This window comes from Elephas maximus, chromosome 12 (genome assembly GCF_024166365.1).
Source record: "Elephas maximus indicus isolate mEleMax1 chromosome 12, mEleMax1 primary haplotype, whole genome shotgun sequence".
NCBI lineage: Eukaryota > Metazoa > Chordata > Mammalia > Proboscidea > Elephantidae > Elephas > Elephas maximus.
Window position 1 is genome coordinate 109,046,621 of NC_064830.1, and position 19,073 is coordinate 109,065,693.

The 19,073-nt window shown below is 41.0% G+C and overlaps 1 protein-coding gene across 12 annotated transcripts in view; it reads right to left on the minus strand.

The window, feature by feature from the left end:
• The window catches only part of LOC126087354 (general transcription factor II-I), a 138,715-nt gene that overhangs the window by 88,202 nt on the left and 31,440 nt on the right, over nucleotides 1-19,073 (minus strand). For all 12 annotated transcript variants that reach the window (XR_007519738.1, XM_049904760.1, XM_049904759.1 and 9 more), the window contains exons 3-8: nucleotides 18,355-18,493; nucleotides 10,126-10,260; nucleotides 9,082-9,265; nucleotides 8,875-8,903; nucleotides 4,120-4,174; nucleotides 3,264-3,307 (exon numbers count right to left, since the gene is read on the minus strand). Coding sequence is in view for 11 of the 12 variants with exons in the window: in XM_049904760.1 (XP_049760717.1) it covers nucleotides 3,264-3,307; nucleotides 4,120-4,174; nucleotides 8,875-8,903; nucleotides 9,082-9,265; nucleotides 10,126-10,260; nucleotides 18,355-18,493 (586 nt within the window). In the remaining variant the exon portion in view is untranslated. The remainder of the gene's footprint in view (nucleotides 1-3,263; nucleotides 3,308-4,119; nucleotides 4,175-8,874; nucleotides 8,904-9,081; nucleotides 9,266-10,125; nucleotides 10,261-18,354; nucleotides 18,494-19,073) is intronic.

Consider the following 19,073-nt stretch of genomic DNA (forward strand, 5'->3'; position numbering starts at 1 on the left):
TCCTCCTGGGCTTCCCATCTACTTCCTGCTCCTGTCAGAAGCACTCCTACCGGGCTTCCCATCTACTTCCTGCTCCTGTCAGAAGCACTCCTCCTGGGCTTCCCATCTACTTCCTGCTCCTGTCAGAAGCACTCCTCCTGGGCTTCCCATCTACTTCCTGCTCCTGTCAGAAGCACTCCTCCTGGGCTTCCCATCTACTTCCTGCTCCTGTCAGAAGCACTCCTCCTGGGCTTCCCATCTACTTCCTGCTCCTGTCAGAAGCACTCCTACCGGGCTTCCCATCTACTTCCTGCTCCTGTCAGAAGCACTCCTCCTGGGCTTCCCATCTACTTCCTGCTCCTGTCAGAAGCACTCCTACCGGGCTTCCCATCTACTTCCTGCTCCTGTCAGAAGCACTCCTCCTGGGCTTCCCATCTACTTCCTGCTCCTGTCAGAAGCACTCCTCCTGGGCTTCCCATCTACTTCCCGCTCTTGTCAGGAGCACTCCTACCGGGCTTCCCATCTACTTCCTGTCCCTGTCAGGAGCACTCCTCCTGGGCTTCCCATCTACTTCCTGCTCCTGTCAGAAGCATTCCTCCTGGACTTCCCATCTACTTCCTGCTCCTGTCAGAAGCACTCCTACCGGGCTTCCCATCTACTTCCTGCTCCTGTCAGAAGCACTCCTCCTGGGCTTCCCATCTACTTCCTGCTCCTGTCAGAAGCACTCCTCCTGGGCTTCCCATCTACTTCCTGCTCCTGTCAGAAGCACTCCTACCGGGCTTCCCATCTACTGCCTGCTCCTGTCAGAAGCACTCCTCCTGGGCTTCCCATCTACTTCCTGCTCCTGTCAGAAGCACTCCTCCTGGGCTTCCCATCTACTTCCTGCTCCTGTCAGAAGCACTCCTACCGGGCTTCCCATCTACTTCCTGCTCCTGTCAGAAGCACTCCTCCTGGGCTTCCCATCTACTTCCTGCTCCTGTCAGAAGCACTCCTCCTGGGCTTCCCATCTACTTCCTGCTCCTGTCAGAAGCACTCCTCCTGGGCTTCCCATCTACTTCCTGCTCCTGTCAGAAGCACTCCTCCTGGGCTTCCCATCTACTTCCTGCTCCTGTCAGAAGCACTCCTACCGGGCTTCCCATCTACTGCCTGCTCCTGTCAGAAGCACTCCTCCTGGGCTTCCCATCTACTTCCTGCTCCTGTCAGAAGCACTCCTCCTGGGCTTCCCATCTACTTCCTATCCCTGTCAGGTGCACTCCTACCGGGTTTCCCATCTACTTCCTGCTCCTGTCAGGAGCACTCCTACTGGGCTTCACATCTACTTCCTGTCCCTGTCAGGAGCACTCCTACCGGGTTTCCCATCTACTTCCTGCTCCTGTCAGGAGCACTCCTACTGGGCTTCCCATCTACTTCCTGTCCCTGTCAGGAGCACTCCTACTAGGCTTCACATCTACTTCCTGTTCCTGTGAGGAACACTCCTACCAGGCTTCCCATCTACTTCCTGCTCCTGTCAGGAGCACTCCTACTAACACTTCTTCAAGCCGGAGGAGGCCCTTCCCATCACAACAGCTAGAACTAGACGGCAATTTTCCCAATAGTCCCAGGACCAGTCTAACAGGCCCCCCTCAGACACTGGTCTTAGAAGTCAAAATTGAAGCTTCAGGGGGCACAATGCTGATGAGGCAATATGAGTAGAGATAGTGAAAATGGTGACACAACGTGAGGAACGTAACCAATGTCACTGAAAGGTACGTGCAGGAATTTCTAAAGGGGTCTATGTTCTGCTGTGTGTATATTTTCACTAAAAAGAACATAAGTTTCTCTACTGAATAAATACTTTTAAATAAATAAATAAATAAAAAACAGAAAACAAAGCTTTAGAGGTGGCAGCCAATTCCTTGAGTTGTTACTTACATGATACCTGGGTATTCTCCTTTTAATTACAATGTCAGTAACTTTATACCAGCTAACAATCTTTATAAAACATTTCTCCATTTAACTGGTATGGTTGCTGTCTCCTGACTGGACCCTGGGGTTATGTCCCAAAATATATAGAAATATCTTTAAAAAATCTGCAGTAGTGGCAAACAATTTGTTACATATATATTTACCATAATTAAAAAAAATTTTTATAATAATAAAATTGAAAATAAATGGAGAATATAAAAATACGAAGTGTAAAGTAGAAAAAACAAAGCTAACGTGATGTGACATGCGGTTCTTCTCACTTTGGGATGTTTATTTTTGGATGCAAACTAAGCACTCAGTGGGTGGATATATGGATAAAAAAAGGGGGAAACGATTTGTGAAATGATGATTTTGGTGCAAATCAACTAAAAGCTCAACAGCAGAAAACTGAGATTTCCCATGGCATGAAGGAAGAAAAAGAAAAACATTGTGTAAAATAAACATTACAATAGATTGAAACACCCTTTCCAAAAAAGCAAGGACAATTTTAGCATTACTGGGTTAAAGGGTCCTGACCATTTCCCTAACAATTCACTCTGAATGCCAATAGGTGGGGCCAAGCCAGGTAGGCTGCTGCACTGGGAGCTGCAATGGCCTGGAACAGGTGTCAGGGGGAGGAGGGTGCCCTATGTTAATTAAATAAATTATCCAAAACCATGCTAAGCTCTGGAAGAACTTCACCAGTAAATTACTTTAACCACCTACATGGTGCAAGGGGGAAAGGGAGGTGAACAACAGAACAACTGTACCACCATTCTCCCTGTGTTAACGGACAGCACATAAAGCCAAGCATTAAAACTACATGAAAATCAGTTTGGCACTGGCATAAGGATACACAGACAGGTAAATGAAAGAGAATTTAGAGTAGAGAAGAAAACCCAGTAAATTGATTTCTGACAAAGGCAATTCAATAAGAAAGGAGAGTCTTTCAAGACATGGTGGTGGGGCAACTGGATATCTGCAAGGAAAAAAATGAATTTATACCCTTACCTCAAATCATACACAAAAATTTACTCAAAATGGGTCATACATATAAATATAAAACTTTAAATTTGCTAGAATAATACAAGTAAATTTTTTAATTTTTTATCTACGACATGTCTGATTAGCAATAAGCATTTGACTACCATTTACTAAAACTATCTTTTTGGGTTTTAGTATAGAAAAAAAGCATTAACAAATAACGTCAGAGTAGGGATAATTTGTTTTAATTGCCCTTTTTATCAACAAAACAATAAATATGTTAAAATATAATCTTCTAAATCAAGGAAAACTTCCTCACTTGACATAATAACGATTCTAAAAGCATCAGTACGTACCAGAATCTTCCGTGGGTTCAGTTTTCACTTTGATGGGACCACAGCTGAAAGGAGACGGGAACTCTTATCAAACTACCCAATGGTGAGCGCACACACTTGGTATGTAAATCCACTGAATCTCAAAATAGTGCAACTACTCACCTGACCTAGTTGAATGCAAAACTGCCTCAACTGTGAAATGTACACATTTATTTCTTGTGCAAATAAAAGCTGTCAACTGAACTGGGTACTTTAATTAACTTCTTGGGAAAAAAAAAAACTTAAGAAAATACAGTAGCATGTTAACTTTCACATTCCACCCTACTGTCAGAGCTTCCTATTCAGTGTGGTCATCAGGTCCACCTCAGCTTTACCTAGGAACTCATCAGAAAAGCAGAACCCCAAGCCCTACCTCAGACCTACCACAATCACCAAAAACCAAACCCAGTGCCGATTCCAACTCATAGCAACCCTACAGGACAGAGTAGAACCGTCCCATAGAGTTTCCAAGGAGCGCCTGGAGATTCGAACAGCTGACCCTTTGGTTAGCAGCCATAGCACTTAACTACTAGACCACCAGGGTTTCCAAGACCTACCATACTTGTTCGCAAATAACGAACTGTAAATAACGTGCCCATGCATGTTGACATATACAGCGTGCCTAGGAAGATAACATGCGAGGAGGTTGTGTAGTTGGCCAAAAAATGTGTAATGTGTGCGTTATTAATCAAAAACTCCATTTTCACAAAATTCCCTCTGATTCAACTGCATATGAAACTTCTGAGACGTGTCACATAAGGCCTTTTAATATTCTAATTATAATAATAATCTTTGTCAGATATGAAAATAGAGTAGTCCTGATAAAATTGTGTTTTACCTTCCACCTGGAGATAGTATGGACCTATCAGAATCTGTTACCATCACACGACCACCTAGGAACCAAAAACAAAAAATTAGGTTTAGGTTTTCTCAACACTTTTGAACATGGCTAATATTTCCACAGGGCTTAAAATACAAAATGAAATTAGAGAAGGAGGTTCCCAGCTCAGGGTCACATAAAATTAATACAAGGTTAGTTATAAAAACAGCATACTTTGTCCTCCCCATAAAAGAAGATAAATCAGGGTAACAATCATCCAACCAGCAGCTTCCCTTCTCTCCCCACCTGTCAACACCTTCCCTTTAAAGAAAAGGGAATATATGGAAAATTGTAACTACTCTTTAACTGACAACTCACAAGTTTCAAATCACGTTTCTAGAATAAAGCACTTGAAAAAACAGAAAAAGGCAGACCAGGTCCAATCTAGAATGCTTCAGGGAAAAATACGCCAGTCACAAAAAATTCTAGATTTTCGATTTGGTGCTTCCTTAAAAAGCTAGAAATAGAACTACCATACAATCCAGCAATCCCACTCCTTGGAACATATCCCAGAGAAGTAAGAGCCTTTACACAAACAAATATATGCACACCCGTGTTCACTGCAGCACTGTTTACAACAACAAAAAGATGGAAGCAACCAAGGTGCCCATCAACGGATGAATGGATAAATAAATCATGGTATATTCATACCATGGAATACTACGCATTGATAAAAAACAGTGATGAATCTGTGAAACATTTCATAACATGGAGGAATCTGGAAGGCATTATGCTGAGTGAAATTAGTTGCAAATGGATAAATATTGTATAAGACCACTATTATAAGAACTCAAGAGATAGTTTAAACAGAGAAGAAAATATTATTTGATGGTTATGAGGGGGGGAGGGAGGGAGAGTGGGAAAGGGGTATTCACTAATTAGATAGTAGTTAAGAACTACTTTAGGTGACAGGAAAGACAGCACACAATACAGGTGAGGTCAGCACAGCCGGACTAAACCAAAAGCAAAGAAGTTTCCTGAATAAACTGAATGCTTCGAAGGCCAGCGTAGCAGAGGCAGGGGTTTGGGGACCATGGTTTTAGGGGACATCTAAGTCAATTGGCATAATAAAATCTATTAAGAAAATATTCTGCATCCCACTTTGGAGAGTGGTGTCTGGCGTCTTAAATGCTAGCAAGTGGCCATCTGAGATGCATCAATGGGTCTCAACCCACCTGGAGCAAAGGAGAATCAAGGACACAAGGTAATTATGAGGCCAAGAGACAGAAAGGGCCACATAAACCAGAGACTACATCAGCCTGAGACCAGAAGAACTAGATGGTGCCCGGTTACAACCAACGACTGTCCTGAAAGGGAACAACAACAGAAAACCCGAGGGAACAGGAGAGCAGTGGGATGCAGACCCCAAATTCTCGTAAAAAGACCAGACTGAATGGTCTGCTGAGACTAGAAGAACCCTGGTGGTCATGGTCCCCAGACCTTCTGTTAGCCCAAGGCAGGAACCATTCCCAAAGCCAACTCTTCAGACAGGGACTGGGCTGGACAATGGGACAGAAAATGATGCTGGTGAAGAATGAACTCCTTGGATGAAGTAGACATATAAGGCTATGTTGGCATCTCCTATCTGGAGGGGAGATAAGAGGATAGAGGGGGTCAGAAGCTGGTGGAATGGACAGGAAAAGAGAGAATGGAAGGAAGGAGTGTGCTGTCTCATTAGGGGGAGACCAATTAGGAGTATATAGCAAGGTACATATAAATTTTTGTATGAGAGACTGACTTGGTATGTAAACTTTCACTTAAAGCACAATAAAAATTAAAAAAAATATTTACAGCTTTGGAAACCCTATGGAAACCCTTTGGAAATCCTATAGGGGCACTATGAGTTGGAATCGACTTAATGATAGTAGGTTTTGGTTTTTTGGTTGTCTAACATTAAGTTGAATCCATTTTTTATTTACAGTTTGAATATTCAAAATGCTGAATGTTACAGTAAGTAAAGAACGTTTAATTACGGAACCTGTGCCATATTCCAAAATTATACTTTATTATATTTCACTTTAAGAGTTTTATAATACTATACAATTTGTAATTATGATTGATGGTAAAGTGGCACAAATGTTTATCTGAACATATGAGGTAGGATTCTTTATACCGTAAATAACAGAATATGTAGCCCCAAATAGTCTGAACAGTAATAACCAGTATCACTTCTGGGTCTGGAAATATGCTCTACTTTACATGAGCCTTGGTCCAGTGTTCAAAAAAGCCACCATGGCCAGATTCCTTCCTTCAAAAAAAAAAAAAATTCTGGATTTTAAAAATCAAAAACAATTTTTTTAAATTCTTACAACACAAAGAGTGAACCCTAATCTATAGATTTTAGTTAATAATAATGTATCGGTTTTGACTGATCAATTGTAACAAATACACCACAGGAATGTAAAACCTTAACAGAAGGAGGCACAGGCTGGAGGGCTACATGAGATCTCTCTGTACTTTCTGCACAATTTTTCTGTACATCTAAAACAGCTCTAAAAAATAAAGTCTATGAAATAAATCTTTTCTATCTCAATATCAGAAACCCTGGTGGCATAGTGGTTAAGTGCTACAGCTGCTAACCAAAGGATCAGCAGTTCGAATCCGCCAGGCACCCCTTAGAAACTCTATGGGGCAGTTATTACTCTGTCCTATAGGGTCGCTATGAGTCAGAATCAACTTGATGGCACTGGTTTTTTTTTTTTTATCTCAATATTATAAAGGATGTATTCATGAAAACCACAGCTCACATCATCCTTCATGATGAAGGACTGAATGCTTTCACGCTAACACGGAGAACAGGTCTACTCTTGCCACTGCCATTCAGTACTGCATTACGTGTTCTAGCTGGAGAAACAAGAACAAGAAATAATAAGCAACCAGACTGGAAGGGTAGAATTAAATTGTCCTCATTCACACACAACATGATTCACTATATAAAAGAATGTCAACACAGATTCCAAGGCAATTCAATGGGGAAGACAGCCTTTTCCACAAATTGTGCAGGAACAACAGCATACGCATATGCAAAAAGATGAATTTAAACCCTTACATTATAAAATGAAAGCATGCTCAGTGTCATTACCCATCACAAAGATGCAAATGAAAACCACATCCCACATGCGAGGTTCCATTTCACTCTCACTAGGATGGCTAAGATAAAAAAGTTAAAAAAAAAAAAAAAAGTAAGAAATGTTGGCAAGGATGTGGGGAAATTGGAACACTTATCCACTGCTGGTGGGAATGTAAAATGGTACGGCCATTGTGGAAATAGTGTCGCAATTCCTCAAAAAAAAAAAAAAGAAACTGGGCCTACCACATGACCCAGCAATTCCACTCCTAGGTATATACCCAGAAGACTTCAAAGCAGAGACCCAAAAAAGACTTGTACACAATGGTCATTACAGCACTATTCACAATAGCCTAAAGGTGGAAACAACCTAAATGCCCACCAACAGATGAATGGATTAAAAAAATGCGGTTCATACGTACAATGAAAACCTACTCTGCCAGCAGGAGAAAGTGAAGTACTGATAGCCCAGAACTGAAACAATTCCTGAAGCCCACTCTTCAGAGAAAGATTAGACAGGACCATAAAACCTAAAATAATCACAAAGAGTCTACTTCTTAGTTCAAGCAGACACACTGCACCCAATGGGTGGCTCCGGTCCGGAGGCAGGATGAGAAGGTAGACAGAAGGGACAAGAGCTGGATGGATGGACATGAGAAACCCTGGGTGGAAAGGGGGAGTGTGTTGTCACATTACAGGGATTGCAACTGCTGTGTCTGTATTTTTGTATAAGAAATTAACTGGAGCTGTAGTCTTTCACCTAAAACACAATTAAAAAAAAAAAAACAAAAGAAAGAAACTATTTGGTATGGGGAGGGGAAGTAAGGTTCCAAGAAGTAGAACTTGAATTTGCCTACGCTGAATCCACGTGGATGAGGTGAGGAGGCAGCCTCCCACCATCTCACAGGTCCTCAGTCTCTCTCTAGCACTCATTCTCTGAGCATTATTCGCCTTATGTCTTTTTATTATTCTCTACACAATACAGTACTATATAAAACTATTTACCTAACATTTCCATTGTATTAGGTATCAGGTGATCTAGCTAAAGTATACGGAAGGGTGTGCATAGATTATATGCAAATTTATGACAGAATTGAGCATTCGCCAATTTTTGTGTCCATGGGGGGGTCCTGGAACCAATTACCCGCAGATACCGAGGGACAACTGTACTTTCTATGAACCATCCTACTACTACATGTTATGTTCTTATTGTGGTCATTTTGTGAACTTTTCTCATCTTTTCCACCTGACAATCGGCACTCAGAAGCTTTAATGCTTACATGTAATCGTGTGCCTCCTCCCCACTGAGTTCTGGGCCTCACACTGCCTGGCCTCTGGCTAGCCTTCAGCGTACATTAGCTCAATGAAGCCTAACGCAATGGAGGGCAGGGTCAGTGTGTGAGAGGACATGCTGTAAACATCAAACATGGAGAACATCGTAAAGCAAACAAAACTAAGTCTCCAATTATTCAGCTCGCTAAAGCTGTTACTGGTTTATATAAACACCTAATCTGACACCTCAAAACGTCTTATATGATTTTCTCAACAAGGAAAATAAGAACCATCTTTCATTAAAATGTATTAAAATCTGACAAAAGGGGCCTAGGAACCAAGCCAGCTGTCAGGTAAGCAAAGCAATAACTTACCTAGATGCTTCTTTGGCTCTAGGAAAGGTCTGCATTAAAATAAAACAAAAACTATATGTGAATACAGAAAACAAAATTTTTGTAAAGAAACAATTCAAGTGACTTTTAAGTTTAAAAACAAGATCTTAAAAATACACAAAAATAAGCTAACTACTCAACTTTATATGAAAAAACTACTGGTGGGTGGGAAGGGAGAAAGCACTTCACCTCTTAATGATAAAAGAAATCCCTGCTTTGTTCTCCAAAATCCATTTCAGGGTTGCCAGATCATAATTCTCAGGGTGTTTAAAGGCAACTCCTTCCGGAAGCCCCTGCACGACTACAGCCGACTGGTCTCTTAGCATCTTCTCATAGGGAACAGGTACCACTGTCGATTTGCCCAAAGCTTTTCCTGGGGGGAAGGGAGGGAAGCAGGCGGGAAGAAGAAAGAGGATGAATTTCAGTAACGGTAGCGAGAAAAACTAAGCTGTGTTTAGTTTATCATGGCTTACTGACACTTAGGCCTTTTTGTAATATCTGAATCCAAAACTACTCTGCAGTACTACAGGACTCTATTTCCATCTTAGGACAAATTTTAAATCATGAATTGATTCAAAAGGCCAAATTGGAAAGTATATAAAATGTTTTATTTTAAAACCTACACAAAAGCAGAGGAACAATGGCTGATCTCTTTCATTATTCTTTTTGTTTAAGATGGTCCTATCCTGGTATAAACACAATCTTGTCATATATAATTCTGCATAAGAATATGGAAGCCTGAAAACTCCAACTGTTACTATAAAACGCCAGGCAGGTTTTGGTTGATACTCTTGTTAAAAACTAAGTAACACAACCTACATTCTGAGACGGGTGTATCTGTCAGCCTATCTGTGCGGATCAGGCAGTGAGCCCCACGAATGCTGGAAAACCCACTCCCAGACTTGAATTTTGCCTATAAACCATCACAACCTGTGTTCTCCCACTTTTGACCGTTTTCTTAAAAGAGGTTTGTGTTTCAAAAAAACACTTTGTTGAATCATGTGACTGAATTAACAAAAGGTGGTTTTGCTGGCACTCATATCGAAATAAACTGCTCTAATAACTACATTTGTTTCTGGGTTCTTCCAAAACAGAAACGGTACACAAGGTTTTTCCTGCTGTTAACCCAGTATTTGGAAATTAATCCACTCCATTTGTGAAAATGAGCACTGTATGACTTTTGACATTAATTATGTAATTCACCCTGCAAAACCCTGAAGTGCGTGATCTTACCATAGCAGAAACAGAAATAGTCCTCGACGGTCTTCCTGAGAGTCTCGATCTCCACGGCATCCACACTCATCCGGTTTGCCTGGCTGGGAGACTTCATCTTGTTCATCTCTGCAGCCTTTTCTTCTTCTTCAACACCTGTAAAGTAATTAATAACTGAAAAGACCCATTTCAAATATCTTCATATTTAGCCTTTAGTAAGGGTATTGTTTCTTGTACTCTAGCCAAACATTTATAATTTGTTATAAAAATAGAAAGGATAAAGGAGAGAGGGCTAATTTTTTAATGAAAACCTACAAGAGAGAAATGAGTTCAATGTGGAAGTAACATGAAATGGTGATCATCCCTGAAGTAAGGGTAGCTGTAACTAAAAATATAAAGCACATGTTAGCAACCTGAAGTTTGAAGTTTACAAAGTAATTTATCAGCTATAAATGTAAACATGAAAAGACTGCCACCACAAAAGACTCTCCAGGGAGGGGAGGGATGACCAGGTGGAGCACAGGGCATTTTTAGGAAAGTGAGACTATTCTGTATGGTACTATGGAGACATGACATTTTTATGCACTTGTCAAAACCCATAAAAATACTAATACTTCTTTATCAACTTTGACAACTGTATTGCAGTAATGCAAGATGTTAGTAGGAGAAACTGTAGAAAAGGAGGTATACGACAACTATAAAGTTCCTGCAAGACAGCGAGAAGGACAAAACCATGAGACTCACAGCTACTCCATACCCTACCTCCACCCTTCCTTCCAAGCCATGCCACTTCACCTTGGCTAGACAGCCACTGGCCCACCCCACTGCCACCCTGGGTCCCTCACACCCCCACCCACCAGTTCCCACTGCACCTTTTCTTTTCCTTGCTCTTTTTCCCTCATTCTTCCTTTTCCTTCTCCTACCCATCTAGCCCTATACACCAACTCTAACCCTTTCCACTGGGCCTTGCCTCACCAAAACGAGTACAGAGCAGCTGGCCTGCTGCCGCTCTGGGTCCCTATGTCCCCATCCATCAGTTCCCACTGCACCATTTTTTTTTCCTTTCTTTCTGCCTCCCACCTAGCCCTGTATACCACTTGTACCCCCAACTGTAAGGCCACAGCATACCGCAGTGGCTAGACACCCACCAAACCACTGCCACCCCAGGTTCCTCCCCCACTCAGACCCACTGCATCAATTTTTTTCTTCTTTCCTTTTTTTTCCCTCTCTTTCACCCTCCCACCTATCCACATATGACCCCTCAGCATCCCCTTCCACCAGTCCCCAGGTTCATCTTGCCCCCATCTGCCAGTCACTCTTCTACTTTCTCTCTCTTTTGTTCACCCTACCACCCAGCCCCGTATGCCACCTTGTGTTCCTGCTGGCACTCCCTCACTTCCTGCCACCACAACCGGACAATCCTCCACCCATGCCTACCATCACACTGGAATCGCACTGCCCCTCTCTTCCCACCATTCAACCTGGTGCTGAGCAGAAGGAATCAAGCCTGTATGACTCACCGTCCAACACCTCCACATCCCTGGAGGGGGGCTGTAAAGACTCCCACACCGCTGGATCAACACCAGGAGGCAGACAGGGCCCACAAATACCTCACCAAACTAGTGCATGGCAAAGTGGGCTCACCCTGCCTGCTGACGCCTGCATGCCCAGACAAGGTGGTGAGAGCTACTGTGTCCACGGACAAGGTAGGGAGCTACCGTGCCCCAAACAAAGAGCACGGCATGCCCACAACGCCCACCCTAACAAAATAATACAAAGAAGGAGGATGAAACAAACGATCACAACGTCAATAAATACGGAATACCTTAACGTCTCAGAGACGGCAGACAATATCAAAATATTTTAAAAAGCAGGACAAGATGGTTCCAGCAAGTGACCAAAATAAGGAAACAGAGGATGTTCTGGTGGAAGAAAAGACAGTGGGACAACCTGAAATGCAGTTCAGAAGCCTTGTATTTAGGGCTCTCCAAAAGATAAAGGAAAACCAGAAAGAATCATGGAAAACACAGACAAAACCAATGAAAACATACCCCAAATCAAAAAAAAAAAAAAAAAAAAAAACCCACAAAGCAACAGAAGAATTCGAGGAAATAATACAATAACAAAAAGTCCAAATAAATAAACAATTAGAAATCATACAGAAACAGCAACTAAAATTCCAAAAGATAAGCAACAAAATGTCAGAGATGGACAATTCAATACAAGGTTTTAGGAGCAAATTTGAAACAATGGAAGACAGAATCAGTGAGATTGAAGACAAATCTGTGGAGGCCACCGTGTCCGAAGAAAACTCAGAGAAAAGAATGAAGAAAAGCGAGGCATTATGTGAGACCCAATCAAGAGCAAAAATTTGCACATCATCAGAGTCCCAGAACAGGGGAAGAAAATGGAAAACACAGAGAAGGCTGTTGGAGATTTGCTGGGAGAAAACTTCCCAAGTATCATGAAAGAAGACAATGTCATCAAGAAGCTCAACGAACCACATATAGGACAGACTCTAAAAGAAAGTCACCAAGACGTGTAACTACACTTGCCTAAACTAAAGACGAAGAAAGAATCCTGAGAGCAGCTTGAGAAAAATCAAAAATCACTTACAAAGGGGAAACAATAAGACTAAGCTCTGATTACTTGGCAGAAACTATGCAGGCAAGAAGGCAACGGGATGACATGCATAAGATCTTGAAAGAAAAAAACTGCCAACTAAGAATAAATGTATCCTGCAAAACTCTCTCTTAAATACAATGGTGAAATTAGGACATTTCCAGGTAAACAGAAATTAAGGGAATTCGTAAAAACAAACCAAACTTACAAGAAATATTAAAGGGAATCCTTCAGTTAGAGAACCAACAACAACAGACAACAACCAGAGTCTAGGACACAGGAAAGCATCAGCCAGATACCAACCTAGGTAAAGAACTCTCAATAATAAAACAAAGCTGAAAGACTTAAAACAGCGAAAGAGAGACATTAATCTGTAAAGGAAGACAATGTCAAAATAATAAAAGGGGGAAACAAATGGTATAGGTATAAAACTGTTGAATGGAGAAGTCAAGGTGATATCATGTGATAAAAGACTGGTTCAAACTTAGGAATATAAGGGTAATTTTCAAGGTAACCACAAAAACTAACAAACCTACTCATCAGAATATAAACAAACAATAACAAAGTCTCAGTAAACATAAAATCTATGAAAACTAAAGAAATGAAAATACACCAAAAAAAGGATCTCCGCACAGGAGTGAGAGGGACATAGAAAACACTGGCACCACAAAATGACAGCAATAAACTAATACCTATCAATAATCATACTGAACGTAAACAGTTTAAATGCTCCTGTAAAGAAAGTGTGTGAAAGAATGGATTAAAAAAAAAACACGACCCATCAAGATGCTGTCTACAAGAGACACACCTTAGACACAAAGGCATAAATACATTGAAAATCAAAGGATGGAAAAATATATAAACCAAGCAAACAGTAACCGAAAAAGGACAGGAATAGTCATGTGAATCTCAGACAAAATCCACTATGAAGACAAATTCACCCATAAAAGACAAGGAAGGATATTATATAACGATGAAAGGGACAATCCACCAAGAAGACATAACCTTAATAAACATCTACGCACCCAACAACAGCACTCCAAAATACATAAAGCAAACTCTAACAGCACTGAAAAGAGAAATTGACGGTTCCACAATAATAGTAGGAGACTTCACTCTCAGTAAAGAACAGAACATAAAGAAAGAAGCTCAAAGATACAGAAGGTAAGTCTTCAGGCCACAATCAGCCATCCTGACCTCACAGACACATACAGAACACTCTGCCCAACAGCAGCAAACCATACATTCTTTTCCAACACACGTGGAACATTCTCCAGGACAGGCCACATCCTAGGTCATGCAGCAACCTTCAACAAAATCCAAAACACTGAGACAATACAAAGCATCTTCTCTGATCATAATGCGGTAAAAGTAGAAATTAGTCGCACGAAGTGCAAGGAGTAAAAACCAAACATGGAAAGTGATTAACACTTTGCTTAAAAACCACTGGGTAACAGAAGAAATCAAAGATGGAATCTGAAAACTCCTAGAATCAAACGAGAGTGAAAACACATCCTACCACAACCTTTGGGACACAGCAAAGGCCGTGCTCAGAGGTCAATTTATAGCAATAGTGCACACATCAAAACATCAGTTATATGAGAGAGAACAGCAAAAGAAGCCCACAGCCACCAGAAGAAGGGAAACAGTAAGAGCAGAAATAAATGAAATAGAAAACAGAAAAACAATAGAGAGAATCAATAAGACCAAAAGTTGGTTGTTTAAAAAGATAAAACTGACAAACCACTGGCCAAACTGACAAAAGAAAAACAGTAGAGGAAACAAATAACCCGAATAAGAAATGAGATGGGGGACATCACAACAGACTCAACTGAAATAAAAAGGGTTATAACGGGATACCATGAAAAACCATACTCCAACAAATTTGAGAACCTAAAAGAAATGGACAAATTTCTAGAAACACACTGTTTACCTAAAGACAAACTGAGACAGAAAATCTGTACAGACCCCTAACAAGAGAAGAGATTGAAAGTAATCAAAAAAATTACCAACAACAACAAAGAACCCTCGCCCAAAAGGCTTCACTGTAGAATTCTACCAAATATTCAGAGAAGAGCTCACACCAGTACCACTCAAACTATTTCAGAGCATAGAAAAGGAAGGAATATTCCCAAATTCATTCTAAGAAGCCAGCAGAACCCTGATACCATAAATCCAATTACAAATCATAACCGACAACGCACAAACACCGTAAGATAAACTAGGTATCTGGGAGCTCCTGGAAATTAAACACTGATGCTCATCAGGAGACTACCAAACAGTAAAAAGAGAACCTACAGACTAGGAAGAAATTTTTGGCTATGACATATCCAACAAGGGTCAAATCTCTAAAATCTACAGAATACTTCAACACCCGAGTAACAAAAAGACAAATAATCAATTAAAAAATGGGCAAAGGATATGAACAGACACTTCACCAAAGACGACGTTCAGGCAGCTAAAAGACACGTGAGGAAATGCTTGTTACCATTAGCCATTAAAGAAATGCAAATCAAAACTACAACGAGGTACAATCTCATCCCCAACCTACAGGCACAAATCAAAAAAACCAAAAATAACAAACATTGGAGAGGCTAAGGGAAGACTGGAACTCTTACACACTTGCTGGTGAGAATGCAAAATGGTACATCCATTTTGGAAAACAATACAGAGCTTCCTTACAAAGCTAGAAATAGAAATATCATACAATACAGCAATCCCACTCCCAAGAATATATCCTAGGGAAGTAGGAGCCATTGCACCAACAGACATATGCACACCCATGTTCACTGCAGCATTATTCACAACAACAAAAAGATGGAAACAACCTAAGTGCCCATCGACAGAGGAATGGATAAACAAATTACAGCACATACACACAATGGAATAGCAGGCGATGATAAAGAACAATGGTGAATCTGTGAAGCACCTCACAACATGGTGACTCTGGAGGGCATTATGCTGAGTCAAATACATCAATCACCAAAGTACAAAAATTGTACAAAACCACTATTATAAAAACTCAAGAAAAGGTTTACACACAGAAAAAAAAAACATCTTTGATGGTTAAGAGGAAGGGGAGGAGAGGAGAGGGCAAATCACTAACTAGATAGCAGGCAAATGTTAACTTCGATGAAAGGAAAGACAACACACAACATAGGGGAAGTCAGCACAACCTGACCAAGGCAAAGCCACAGAAGCTTCCTAGATACATCCAAACACCGTGAGGAACTGAGTTTTTGGGGCTTAGGGCTGGGAATCATGGCATAACATAGTTCATAAAGAAAATGTTCTACATCGTACTTTGATGAGTAGCAACATATTGAGAGCAAAGGAGAATGAAGAAAACCAAAGACACAAGGAAAATATCAGTCAGAAGGTCTAATGGACCACACGAACCACAGCCTACATCAGCCTGAACCCAGAAGAACTAGTTGGTGCCCAGCAACCACCACGGACTGCTCTGATAGGGATCATAATAGTGGGTTCCCGACAGAGTGGGATACAAATGTAGAACTAAATTCAAATTCGCAAAAAGAGGACCAGACTTACTGGTCTACCAAAGACTAGAGGGGCCGGGGCCCCAAAACTATGGCCCACGGACCCCCTGCTGACTCAGAACTGAAGCCACTTCTGAAGTCCACCTTTCAGCCAAGATTAGACAGGCCTATAAACAAGCAATAACACATGTGAGGAACTTAGTTCAATCAAGTACAGGAGATCTAACAGGCAATACCTGCCCGAAAGGAAAGACTAGAAGGTAGGAAGAGATAGTAAATCTTGATGAGTAAACACAGGGAAACCTGGGGTGTAAAAGGAAAGGGGGAGAGTGCTAACACACTGAGAGGATTGCAACCAATGTCACAAAACAATTTGCGTATAAATTTTTAAGGGGGGAACTAATGTGTGCTGTAAATTTTCACCTAAAACACAAAGTATTAAAAAAAAAATTATGGGACCTAATTTTTTAAAAAACAGATCATCAAATACAACTAAAAATGCACAAAGAACAGACTACAGATCAGATAACTGGGACCTCCTAAAAGTTAAGTACTTACGCTCATCAAAAGAGTAAAAACAGAACCTACAAATTGGAAAAAAACCTCAGAAATAACGTATCTAGTAAATGTCTAATCTCTAGAATATACAGAAACTTCAACAACTCAACAACAAAGACAATGTAATTAAAAAATGTGCAAAGGGCATAAACAGACACTTTACCAAAGAGGATATTCAGGCGGCCAACAAACACATGAAAAGATGCTCTCAACCATTCCCAACTAACCCATTGCTGCCCAATCAATTTTGACTCCTAGCGACCCTACAGGACAGAGTAGAACTGCCTCGTAGGGCTTCCGAGGAGTGGCTGGTGGGTCCGAAAAACAGCTCTTTTGGTTAGCAGTCATAGTTCTTCAGCCACTGCGCTACCAGGGCCCATTAGAAAGATGTAAATCCAAACTACAGTAAGACACCACCTCACCACTGCGAAAATGGTGCTGATAAAAAAAAAAAAAATGCTAGCAAGGATGTGGGGAGATCAGAGCCCTTATCCACTGCTGGCCGGACTGTAAAATGGTACAACCACGTAGAAAAGAGTGTGGCATTTCCTCAAAAAGTTAAAAATAGATATACCTTATGAAACAGCCATCCTACTCCTAGGTATGAACTCTAGAAATCTCATGAACAAGACAATGACAGGCATATGACACCTGTCATTGCAGCAGCATTCACAATAGCAAAAACACAGAAATAACCCGAGTGCCCAACAATGGATGAATGGATAAACAAAGTGTGTACACACATACAACAGAATTCTACACAGCCATAAAGAACGACGACAAGTCCTCGAAACGTATGTAAATGAATCTGCAGGACATTATTCCACGTGAAATAAGTCAATCACAAAATGACAAATATTGTATGATTGTACTTTTATAAAAAGACAAGAAGGGATAAATATACAGAGACCGTTGCTCATTGGTGGTTACCAAGGATTGGGGTAGGAGGGCACTCTCAAGATAGCAGACGCTTGTTATTTTTGGTGATGGGAAAGGCACCACTGAATGTAGGTGAAGTGCACATATCCTGACCAAAGTAAATGATGTCACCAAGGAGTGACAGTAAATTTTTTAGTGCCTTTGCTCAAAGGTCTAAAAGCTCCCCAATTCTCCCAACTGGAAGATCCCAATATTCCTTTAAGATTTTTGACAAATCGATCCCACTGAAGGAGTGGGAGGCCTATTTAACTTCGTGTGATGCTGCAAAAACCTCGTCCGCAAGGAAACTTGTTTTCAAACATCAAGAAAAGAATTACTCATCTGAATAAGAACATTTAAGCAATCCTAATTTCTCTACTTTCACTCTAACGTCTTCCACCAATGCAGAGTAATGCCTTGCAAGGGGCAGGGAACAATAAATATTTACAATTTTTCCTAAATTCTCCAGTAATCACCCTTATATAATTTCAGTGATTCACTCTGAGCATTTTGAAATGACCCCTTGGACATTTCAGAAAGTGGTATTTAGCATAATTCTCTTTCTGGCTTAGAAGTAACTACGGCATGTCTTACCCATAAATATTTAGATTTAAGATTTATGAAAGACAAAAGATAAAAATCAAATGCATACAGTATTTTACGAAATCTTTCTGAAAATCCTTCCTGGTATTGACGAAAGCACGTCCTCTCTCTGTTCCAACGACAAACACATCTGTTTCATACACAGCAATGCAGGCCACTTCTGCCTTGGACTTGGCGAGTTCTTTACACTAAAATACAAATAGAAAACATTATGGTCTATACAGATGTGTAAAACCACCATTTCTGCTGGATGAACAGAAAAATCTAACAGTTAACCTGCCTCAACAGATAATCCAGAACCACATGAAGTTCTTACTTTCTGGCCTTCCTTTATGATATACAGGAGAGAGTCCCCATTTTTAAAAAGGTACCTGTCTTTCTAAATAGTTTTTGCCCCTGACTTTAAACAGAGGAAAAAACAGCATTTATAAGAAAGAAAGCAGAAATCCTTTGCAATCTGTTGTAGGCCTGAATCCCCAAGAAATGGACTCCCAGATTTGCATGCAGGCTTCCTGGAGAGGACTCACAGTAAGACCTGGGCTGAGGGGAGCAGGATGGAGCAAGGGAGAAACTGTATCAGAGGCGCCCTAGAGCTGGACGGCCCTCCCCTGGGGAAGGCAGAAATCTTGAGCAAGGTGGCGCCACTGCTCTCAGACACTAGGAGATTGAGAGAGTCAGTCTTGAAAGGGCATGGTGGCCCAGACCTCAATATCACTATATAATCCCATCTCCAAAAGTACTTCCACATGGATATACAACTGGAATCAC